Source organism: Nylanderia fulva, unplaced genomic scaffold (assembly GCF_048542155.1).
Source record: "Nylanderia fulva isolate GAGA-0341 unplaced genomic scaffold, ASM4854215v1 Scaffold275, whole genome shotgun sequence".
Classification (NCBI taxonomy): domain Eukaryota; kingdom Metazoa; phylum Arthropoda; class Insecta; order Hymenoptera; family Formicidae; genus Nylanderia; species Nylanderia fulva.
Window position 1 is genome coordinate 133,761 of NW_028190342.1, and position 12,139 is coordinate 145,899.

At 34.4% G+C, this 12,139-nt stretch overlaps 1 protein-coding gene and 1 pseudogene across 3 annotated transcripts; one reads left to right on the top strand and one right to left on the bottom strand.

Moving 5' to 3' along the window:
- Positions 1 to 97: 97 nt before the first annotated feature.
- Positions 98 to 9,045, bottom strand: LOC114928828 (uncharacterized). Of its 3 annotated transcripts, none has more exons than XM_029300193.2 (10): positions 8,692 to 9,045; positions 6,704 to 7,581; positions 6,390 to 6,576; positions 5,397 to 6,124; positions 5,032 to 5,151; positions 4,764 to 4,932; positions 4,446 to 4,685; positions 4,112 to 4,358; positions 3,385 to 3,670; positions 98 to 3,195 (listed from the first exon to the last, which is right to left on the bottom strand). In XM_029300193.2, exons 1-10 carry the CDS (start codon positions 8,852 to 8,854, stop codon positions 3,127 to 3,129), a joined length of 3,087 nt encoding a protein of 1,028 aa, XP_029156026.1. In that variant the 5' UTR covers positions 8,855 to 9,045; the 3' UTR covers positions 98 to 3,126. The 3 variants fall into 3 exon arrangements, with proteins under 3 accessions (XP_029156026.1, XP_029156028.1, XP_029156027.1); XM_029300195.2 differs by having other exon boundaries at positions 3,130 to 3,195; positions 3,331 to 3,670; XM_029300194.2 differs by having other exon boundaries at positions 3,132 to 3,195; positions 3,326 to 3,670.
- A 2,117-nt stretch (positions 9,046 to 11,162) lies between these two features.
- On the top strand, positions 11,163 to 12,126 carry LOC146722770 (ciliogenesis and planar polarity effector 2-like; annotated as a pseudogene).
- Positions 12,127 to 12,139: the final 13 nt, after the last annotated feature.

The following is a 12,139-nucleotide window of genomic DNA, read 5'->3' on the forward strand; positions in this document are numbered from 1 at the left end:
TGTGTGTTGCGCAAGACTGAATATGTGTAACGCATAAAATTACATATTACTTATGAATGTAAGATACATATATCTATATATAGGTGAAAGGCCGAAATAAATAGAAGAACCTTTTTATTTTTACGAATAAGTTTGTACATTTTTGTGTCAACAATTAAGAGTTTACATAGATTATTAATTTTTTTTTTGCTTTTCATCATATAGAAAAAAATTACTAAGTGATTATCGTCATTACACAATATTTCTATCATTTTCTTCTTCACTTATGTGGTAACACAGAGGTACTAGCATACGCTACGTGTAGATTAAATATAGTGTTCTTGATTATTTCTTAAAAAATAGCTCACCCCTCTCTTTCTCTCTCTGTTTCTGTCATTTTTTTTTCTTAATATTTTTTTAAATTATATCTAACTTTGCGTATCGTATTATTTCTTAATTGTTAAATTATTTTCTCGATTTCACACAGAAGTACTTTAGCTCGGAACATCACACACTGTACAATATGTACGGAGACAAAAAAGAATAAAATAAAATAAAGAGCTAAAATGATATATATATATATATATATATATATATATATATATATATTGTATTGTATATAAGAGCTAACGATACGGTGTACAAATGAAGGTACACACTGTACAATATGTATGGAGAAAAAGAAAACGCGAGCTAAATAAGACAATCATTCTTCGAAAAAAAAGAACGTAAAAAAGAATCTCTTACAGCTGAACAGATTCGTGAAAGAAAAATGTCGCGTTTTGTTCGCAAGATTTTTTTTCTTTCGACTGACAATTAAAATATAAAGGTGATTCGTATATTTACTAGTGTTTGACCGCACTTATTTTCATATCGTCGCTAAATTATAATAATTATATTTTCGATTCACTGAATCTTAAACATCTGCAATGTAGGTATCGTCGAGCAAATCGATTTTTTCACGCTGTTTTTTTTTTTATTATACCCCCAGGATGGATATTGATAAACATCGTGTTTATATAAACATATAAACGGTATTTATATATATAAAAATATAGTCGTCGACACAAGATGCAAGATTAGATAAAAATAAACAAATTTCGCTCTTTGTGTTTCTCAAGAAAGGATGCAAGGAAATTGAATATTAATTATATGTCCTAGCAGAGGAAGTACGTAGGGTAACAAATGCATTATGAATCGATAATATATATAAAATTAGCTGTAAAAATCAAATAAGTAAAATTAGAAAAATTGGAAAAATCATACTTTATGTAGATAATAAATCGTGTAACTAGAGAAGATACAATACAGGTACAAACATTTGAAATCGCTTGATTAAATGATAAAGTTAAAATTGTCGTAGCAAGAGAGAGATTTTATTTCGCATGTTGTGCTGTGCAATGAAAAATCTGCATGTATAAAACGTGTGTCGAAGAATAATTTATTTGTGCCACAATATTTCTTTTTTTTCCCTTATACATCGTCGATAGAAAGATAAAGATAAAGAGGTATACAATATATTATATATATTTTTTCCTCTTTCTAAAAGGGCACTGCTATATAAAGGTTCACTATTCAGCGAATTCGGTTGGATGCACTAGTTGATGATTAAAGTGTTTTTTGTCTTAAAATTAATTAATTAATTTAGATGTAAACACAAACATAAGCGAAACAATCTGACATATAATACTAACTAATGTGATGTATCAATTCGTGCTCTTCATCTCGCATTTTGTCCAACTTTAAGGCTCCTGACTCCTCGTCGACGGTGTCAGATTTTGACGTCAGAGGCGAGAAGACACCAAAAAATTCTTAGATGCCAAATAAAAGATATTTCGATGAAACAGCAGGTCTTAAAATACCTCGAAAACTATTATTTTCTCTTTATAATCCAACAGCTGTAAAATATGTTGATTAGGTATTTAAAAAATATGCTAAAGCCATCTGAAATAGTCTTTTTATTTAAAAATGGCATCTAAAAATTTTCACGCTGACGTCACAATCTAGCCGCGACAAGGAATCGAGGAGTCTTAATGCGAAAAAAAATTCCTAAGTGCTCAATGCTATGTATATTTGTCTTGTGTAAATTTATGTATAGGGTGTCCCATAGGAAATATCTGAAACTAATCAGCTGTCATTTTTTAATGCATGCGGTTATTGAGAAAACAAAAATTGTGTTGGAAAGAGAAAAGTCTGCAGTTTTTAACTGATATAAATAAAATATTTGTATACCAGTTTATTTTATTGATAAAAAGAAATGAAAAAAGCTAATAATCACATAAAAAATAAATAATTTCAACAGTACTAGAAGCACTGTTGAAAATATTTATCATTAGTTTATGTGATTATTAGCTTTTTTTAATTTCTTTTTATCAATAAAATAAACTGGTACACAAACATTTTATTTATATCCATTAAAAGCTGCAGACTTTTCTCTTTTCAACACAATTTCTGTTTTCTCAATAACTGCGTACATTGAAAAAATCACAGCCGATTAGTTTCAGCAATTTCCTATGGGACACCCTGTCTAACAATCTCCCCGAGAAATACACTAGTGCCCATTGAACCAAATTCGCTACATCTATTTAGTATAAATAGATCAATAATTTTTTCTGCATAATTCTTTTTACTTTATATAGATCTGTACATATTTACACGAGCTCTTTTTAGGATAATTACTTTTTTTCTTTTCTCGACCTTTTTATAATGCTACTTGCGTGTAGTTTGTACCCATACGTAGTACTCTTCCTCTTTCTCCTACCTCTTTTTTTACGATTTCTTGAGAAAGTGTTGCGATAAAAAGTTATATCTCTTTTTTTCCTCGCGAATGTGTGTTACATTATCGTTTTTTTAATGCACTTAGATTATTAGACCTGTGTTTCCGGTAAGGATTTTCGAAACTCGCTAGAGATGTATCTGTTATAATTTTTAAAATAATTTCTCATTTGCTGCAATGAGAAAGTTTTCTTCATAATAGCAGTATTTTCGCGTATTTAAACACTTGTCAATACATATATTTTGATGTGTGTGTGTGTATATGTGTGTGTTATTTTGACGTAAATTCTTTTATCTACTTATGAGATTGTTGTATGATTGTTGCAGTTGCTCTGCGAAAGGATAATTCATTCATTTGCGCATAAGACTCTGTTATTCTTGCAAATAGTATCCTGCTCCCATATCGGTAGAAGTAGTTGCAATCATGTCACTTGTAATCTCCTGCAAATACATACACCATTTGTAAGATCCACATCATTACACGAGATACTATCTATTGTGACGAGAAACCAGAATCAAGAAACTTTCAATGTTTAAGCAAAAACAAAAACAGCGTTCTATATGTTTATACCTTACATTCAGTTTCCATTCTCGGTTTAGATTTACGATGGTGGATTATTGTTTGCTTACAGCTTGGCTGCCAGCTGCAGTGGTCTGACCACTCTGTTGTTGCTGGCCCCAATACTGGTTGTTGTAATACTGCTGATTCCAGCTGCTGTTCCAATTACCATTGCCATATCCCTGTTGATTGTATCCAGCTTGACTGTACGACGTGCTCGTGTGACCGTATCCTTTCCAATTGCCTCCCCATTGTTGCTGACCCCAGCTACCTTGTTGGTTCCAGCTACCCTGGGACTGATTACTCGACCAATCTTGACCCCAACCTCCAGACTGCTGCGATCCTTGATAACTCCCGCTAAAAATCAATGTAAGTACTCCGGTTTTTTTTCTTTTTCTTTTTCTTTTTTTTTGAGGAAATACCGTAGAAACAAATAGCAAACTGACGTCATTAAATGTCAAATAACGTCATTTTGATGTTTAATGACGTCATTCGATGTCAAAATGATGTATCCTTGTAATGTCATCCCAAGTAACAATTGACATCATTAAATGTCAACATGATATCATTTTGACGTTTAATGACATTATTCTGACGTTTAATGGTGTCATTCTGATGTCTAATGACGTCATTCAATGTCAAAATGATGATATCCTTGTAAATATCATCCCAAGTAACAAACTAACGTCATAAAATGTCAAAATAATGTCATTTTGACGTCTAATTACGTCATTAGATGTCGAAATGATGTATCCTTGCTATCTGGGATGGTTCTATCGCTGAATAATTATCAATTACCTCATAGAACCCCAACCTCCCTGTCTAGGTGCGACAGATCGGTTTCTGTCATTTCCTGATCTCCTGTCGACACCGCCGGTTCTTCTGTCGACTCCTCGTATCATCGCGGGCCCAGGTCGTCCTCGCAGCCTCCATGGAGGAGGGATGTAGCCACCAACATGCCTCATATATCTCTGCGGTCTCTCTCCTCTCCAACCACCCATATTGGGACCACGTCGAGGAGGAGGATTGCGTCCTCTGTCTTGATCTAAAAATCGAAATGTATATATACATAATAGTATATCGTACCATAACATAATTTATAATGAATAATTGCAAATAATAATGTCCTCACAATTATTTCTTCGATTATGATCTCGCGTGTCTCGATTGTTTCGCGAATCGCGCGTTTCTCTGTTGCTGGCCTCGGTCTTGTCGAGACGCGGCCGCTTTGAGGCAGTTGATTGCTGGCCAAATCCGGCCTCCTTACCCTCCTTGTTGTATTTCTCGATAAGCTTCTTACCCTCCTCCTCGTCGAGTCCGATCCACTCCACCGCTTCGAAAGTCTCCCCCGCCGAAGGTGCAGCGAAATTTGCTGTAATTATCGACGCTTCGATTAAACACTGTTGGCAAATCACGAGCATTTATTGAATAAAGTGTCAGCTAAAGATACCCTTCATCTCCTTGAGATCAGACTCCGAGACGGTTCCTTCGATCGCACTGTGTCCGGACAAACGTTGACTGTATTCTTCATCCGTTGGTACCACAACGACGGCTTTTCGCTGATATTCGCAGAAACTTCGTATCTTACGTCTTTGTACGGAAGAATATACGTTGCTCTTCTGCTCACAAAATGTATATATCAGCAAATAATTGTTATAAAATGTTTTCTTTAAATTTAGCAAGTTTCAGTTCTCACAAACCACTATATTCTTTCGTACCTGATCTAATATGTAGTTACGCCTTCTGCCACTTGCCACTTCGATCAGCTGATCGAGTGCGCGATTGCACTTGTCAATAACTTCTCGTCGACTATTTTCCTGATCCGACAGAGCAACGTCCTAAAAAGATATCATAATTAATATTACATATCTATTATATGTATACATATACATATATTAAAACATTAATATATTTTAATATATAATATTTCCTATATATTTTATTATTTTATATATTTTATTATATTATATATTTTATATAAAATAAATATTTAATACAATAAATTATATAAAATATACAATAAAACATAATAAAATATTATATATTAAAATGATAGAACTTTATAATATTTGCAGACACTTACTCCTGTCTTTTCCACCAAGTTGTGGAGCGCTAAGATATTATACAATTTATTTGGATGCTCGGCCGCGTGGTTCCTCGCCCAGGTGGTTTTTCCGGCCGCAGGTAACCCGCACATCATGATCACCTCGCAGTGCGCCTTCGCGTCCGGTCTACGCGGCCCGGCAACTTTGTCCTTCGATTCCACGTTACCTACTAAGGTATAACCGGGAATTTGTTTGCACCAGCCCTGCTCCTGCCCGAAATTGCAGACGAACGTGCAGTTTTTGCTGAGAATGTGCGGAAACAGGGGTCTGTCGCCGAGCTCCTCCTTGGAGATGCTGAACGCGGATCCGAGATCCTTGCCGTTCACCGTGTAGGATAACTCTATGGTGTCCTCGGGCGTCATATCCAAGTAGCAGCCCACGACGTCGTCCTTGCCGAATGGCGAGCCGTAATCTGTGAATTTCGAGTCGGTGCCTTTCTGTCCGGAACTGGTGTACGCGTAACTCAGTCTCTCCTCGCCGAGTTGCATGGATGAGAAGAGAACCGACCAACCGAGTCTGAGTGCATGTTGCTCGTCTTTCACTGCAGCATGATGTTCTGTAATTTTGGCTTCGTAGTATACTTTCCTATTCGCAAAACCATAAGATGCTCTTGCGCCAGCCCATATGTGGCAGAAGTCGCTGTTGTGCATAGGTGTGGCAGAGAAAAATCCTTCTTTGTTGATGATTAAGTTCAAGTCGGAATCATCTAAAAGAAAGAATTTATACAAATATAATAATAATAATAATATACTTTTCTTCAAGATATATATATATTTTATATATTTTTTATTTTATAAATTTTTTTATCATATAGGTATATTTATACATATTTTATATTTATTTAATTAATATATTTAATTAAATTTATATATATATATATATATATATATATATATATAAATAAATAATAAATAAATAAATAAATATATATATAAATAAAGATAATTGCATAAAAATTTATAAGAACTTACACCAAGATAAGATCACGGCTGATTCATCGAAATCTGGTTCATCCTCGACTTTCTGCGATACAGGAGATGCCTGATGAACTTCCGCTGGACTAGGAGATCTCTTTCTTTTTCTGTATTCTTTTTGACTTGATTCTTCTGCATCCAGCTTGTTTGCACCATCTTGTTTTACTTCGGATGTTTCTGTAATCTTTTTTTATACAAATAAAGATAAGTAAATGACGATTAAAAATTGCGATTTTTATATTAAATCTAAGAGAAATAATCTGGATAAAAATATTTAATATTTTACATGTAAGATATATAGATTTATATACCTGTTCATCTTGTGGAATATTATCTGCTTTCTCATCTTCATCTTCTACATTAACTGAAACGTCCATCGCTTCATCTTGCACTGTATAATCATCATTAATAGTCTTTTCTTCATTATATGATTTGTCTACCTGATCAGGTATCACATGTTGTTGTTCAACTTGTGGAATGTTTACAGTATTCTTAACGTTATATGTATCTGCTATACATTTTGCGTCTTCTTTCCCAATCGAAATTTTATTTTCCACGCCTTTCCCGAAAGTGTTTTGCACTTTATCGACCTCATCATCTTCCTCAACTTCGGTTTTTTCTTCCAGGACTTTGTAAACTTCATCTATACTAGACTCTTTTGTTTTGTGCTCTTCCCGAGGTATAGAAAATCGATCTACACATGCAATTGTACTAGCTTTTACAGACGGCTCTGTCACAGGTACTTGGAGAACATTCGCCTCATACTTATTATCTTCTAAAATATTAACACGCTTCGCTTCCTCCTCCTGAGATTTTAGCGGCGAATAAATCTTGTTCTGAATAACATTATCTTCCCGTTTTTCTTCAGGCTTTTCAGGGGACCATTTTGATATTCCTTCTTCTTGCACTACATCCTCAGAAGTAGACTCTGATATTGTCGTTAACGAGTCATATGATTTCTCAATATACTGAAGTTTACTCGGAGTGGATTGCTTCGACGAATTTGGAGTAGTAGCTATTCTCGATGTGTTTCTTGTAGAAACCTTTGTAGGAGTCACCATAGAAGAACTCCTGGACGCTCTGCTGGGTGTCCTCGGTGGTTGCCGTGCGGCGTCCGCAATTCTTTCTTGCGTTTCTTTGAAGGCTGTGTCACCTGTATTCTCCGCATACAAAGGTTTTTCTTGACCATCTATGGAAAAAAAACGAAATTATCATTTTATATCTTTCTTTCAACAAACTTCTTCAAAGATAAAGTTATCATTTTATCTAAGCAAGGTTCTTTGAAGAAGTAGAAAAGAAATATTGAACTAAATATTAAGAATATTTATATACATAAATAAAGAGTAAGACAAAATATAAAGTTATTAATAATATCTTTGCAGATTTTTTTGAAGAAGAAGACTTATCATGCTATCTTGCAGACTTCTTCATCTTTGAAAAAGGTATTGTGCAATATTAAAGATATTTAAATAATTATTTAGATATATAATCTATTATTTACATATATAAATAAAAATCTTGTATAGTGTAGGGTTATTGTATATCTTTGAACTTATTATATATCTTCGAAGAAGAAGAAGAAGAAAACCTATTACACTATATTAGAAACTCTGAATATATAAATATAGTATAACAAAAAATTATCATTTTATATCTTTGCAGACTACTTTTTCTTTTTTTAAAGAAGTAGAAGACATCTCGCTATATTTAGATACATAAAGATCTTGTAGTGTAGCATTATATCTTTGTATTTATCATATATCTTTTCTTCTTCAAAGATGAAGACATATTAAAGACTCTATTTAGATACATAAATAGAGTATGACAAAAAATAAAAGTATCATTTTATATTTTTGCAGATAGCTTTTTTAAAAAGTAAAAGACATCGCACATTATATTAAGATACATAAATAAAGCTCTTATAGTGTAGCATTATTTTATATCTTTACACTTCCTATATATCTTCCTCTTCTTCTTCTTCGAAGACATAAATAACACTCTATCAGAGCTCCTATTTAGATCCATAAATACAGAAATAATCATATTTTACATCTTTGCAGATTACTCCTTCTTTTCTGAAGAAGCCACTGCGCTACGCAGATACATAAATAAAGAAACATTCCTCCGCACACTTTCAAGACACCAATCGCACTCTTCAGCTGCAGCTTGCAGACATCCTAACAGACGTACTCGTGCAGGAGGGCAGCGTAACCACCAGGAAGTCACCTCGGGACCGGCTAGGAGGTGGGGAAAGGACAGGGACGAGGAAGATAGGACCTTAGATGACAACAACACTTACAGTCCTGCTGCTGCGTCTCCTCCTGCAGCACCTCCTCTTCCTCCTCCTCCTCCAGAGCCTTGCGTAGCCGATCGACGAGCACTGGCTTGTTGCCCTTGGTGTCGAGACCGCGCTCGCTCAGCGCCGCCCGTAACTCTATCACTTTCAATTTAGACGGATCCATTGTGCGCGCGCGACGTGCCCGGTCAGCCAGTTAGCCGGATTCATGCACCCCCTGCAAGCCACCCGTTTGACGCGAATGCGAGAGGAGTCTCTTCCCTCTTCACGAAAGGCCCATACACTTATTACCATACACGCGCTATGCTGCTCCGAGCCGCGCTGCGCGTACACAATATGGCGGCGACCGCGGCGACCCTCGTCGGCCCGCAAACACCTCGGTTACGTAGCGCGCGCGCGCGCGCGATTGGTCGGCGCGCGGCGTCGTTTCTGGGGCGACGCGCGAACGCCCGGCCAATCGCGCGCGCCGTCTCATACGCCGGCCAGCGCGGCGCGGGCCGCCGATTGGCCCGCGCCAAGGCGGGACGCGCGCCCATTGGTCGAGACGCTTCCGCCGTCCCTGTCAAATTTCAAATACCGTACATCCTTGATGTGAACCGTATTTTTTTCCGTAATACTTATTAGGTTGCATTCCAAAACGTCCTCTTCGTGGAAAATTCTAGTATTTTAATATAATATTATATAATTATATAATATTATATAATTATATAATATTATCTTCGTGCCCAGATAGCCACATATAGATTATCAGTAAAATTTTCCTCGAAGAGAACGTTTGGAACGGAACCTTTTTTTTGTGTTTTATTGTTCTGGTCCTACATACTTTTATATCTGAAGAAAAGTTAAATATCAATTTTGTTTTTAAATATCAATTATTAAAATTAATTAATGAAAGGCTCGTATAAATTAAACAAAATTAAACAATCATATATAGTAGGCCAACTAAACGAGCAAATAAATAAGATGTAAAAAATTTTTTTTATTAATAGTTAAATCATTAAATTAACATTCCGTTACAGAATCGATATAAATTGTAAACGTTTCGACTGCACTACAGTCTTTATCAATACATAAAAATTAAATATTAAAATATAAAGTTAGATGTTAAAAATACAAAGTTAGTTAAATATTAAAATATAAAATTGAAACGATTCTTCGCTGTTGACCAATAGATATGCAAGGCGATTGGTCTGAGATGCCAAGTTATGCGACATTTGAGCATGATTATCGTTTTAAACAAGTCCTTTTCCCCGATATTTCAAGTGTGTGTTGCGAAGTCTGAATACCCTCAGTATATTCAGGGTATTCAGACTTCGCAACACACACTTGAAATATCGGGGAAAAGGACTTGTTTAAAACGATAATCATGCTCAAATGTCGCATAACTTGGCATCTCAGACCAATCGCCTTGCATATCTATTGGTCAACAGCGAAGAATCGTTTCAATTTTATATTTTAATATTTAACTAACTTTGTATTTTTAACATCTAACTTTATATTTTAATATTTAATTTTTATGTATTGATAAAGACTGTAGTGCAGTCGAAACGTTTACAATTTATATCGATTCTGTAACGGAATGTTAATTTAATGATTTAACTATTAATAAAAAAATTTTTTACATCTTATTTATTTGCTCGTTTAGTTGGCCTACTATATATGATTGTTTAATTTTGATCAATTATTAACCTGCTGATGGCCAAAAATTACACCTATATGCGACTGAGTAAAAAAAGAAATTAAGAAGAAGTTATAATTTATTTTAACTTTTTAGTTGGACAAAAAGACTGGGAGGATGAGAATGTGCATTATTTTACAGATCAATTTCACTGCCTCCGATAATTCTACATCATAGTTAAAATTGCTGTTATATATATTACTGATCTTAGATGTCAGCGAAAAAATATTTTGATATAAACTTGACATGATGTATGAGGTCGTAAATATAAAAGTAGAATTAACTAAAGAATTACAGCTTCTTTAACTAAATTATTATACAAATAATAAAATAAAAAACTGAATTTCTTGAACGTTTTTTATTTTCTTATATTTCTTTTATTTTATTTTTATTTCTTTTTATTTATTATATATCAGAATAATACAAAATATTTCATCGGGTTGGACGATGGTCGTACACAAGGTACTTAGATGAACGATGGGAGGGGAAGGAAGGTCATCGCATGAGGACCCTTCCTTCCCCCTCTCGTCGTTTATCTACGGGCCTTGATCTTGATATGGATGACGTATGACGTCGCTCGCGCTTGCGCTGTCAGCTGTTTGCCGATTCTTATAGTATATATAGTTTATTCTCATGAAAGATCGATGATGAATCCACAATCGATAATACGCGGGAAAATGTTGATCATTTTATTGATCTGATTGATTTTTTTCAAATATTTATAATCTGACATTGTACGAATAATTTATTGCACTTTTATCACCACCTAATATTGCATTCAATTGCTTCTATTCGATAGAAATGAGTGCTATTAACATGAACTGGTTAGCTTCAGCGGAAGGAGAATCCTTGGTCCATCATTTCTATAATTCTTCCAAAAAGAGGAGATTTTATGGTACTGATTATATATAATATATATTTATATACATCTTATATACTATAAAATTATATATTATATTAACTATAATTATATATGATAAACAACAAAGTCTAAAATTGTGTAAAGCTTTCCCTGCGAATTGCTTTTTTGTCTCTTCAGGTATTCTGGAGAGGCCATCATTACCTAGTTCTATTGAGGAGGCACTTACAAGATCTTCATGCTAGGCAGATCCGGTGTGGGAAAGACTTGGTTAGTGGGAAACTTGCAGGCACTTGGAAATCCAATAATTATGCAGAAACCAATGGCATAAGAAAGACGAATGTTTTTTTTGGCTGTAAAAATCTGGGATAAGTTGTCTTGTTCAAGCTGCAATTCTGGGATACATCAGAGGAGCAGTATAAAAAAATATAATCACATTCTGCCGGTACTTAATTGAAGCGCTAAGAAATTTTTGAATAGCAATGTATGATTTGAATAGGCTATATATATTCTATATTAAAAAGAAAATGTATTTTATTTCAGGCATGCAAAGACAAAGTTTGATGCAATGTGCTCTGTGTTTTCCTTTGATGATGCGTCAAGGCTTTAATGATGTTTCCATACTTGATGAATTCCAATGACTGCGATAAAGGAGAAACCAGCAAATATAGTGATTGGCACAACGTAATATATCTTTATAATTTATATTATGTGTGTGTATTTCACATTTGATTAAAAAGAGACCTGGATAATCCAATTAAAATCTTTTTCAGGTTCAAACCTTGGTCAACCTGCGTGATAGATGATGCACAATCAAGGAATTCAAAGACAAATGGAAAGTTAAGGTCATTAAGATCGATGCAGTAAATCGTCCATGAGAACTGAAATGTTTGATTGCTCTTATCAATTTAATG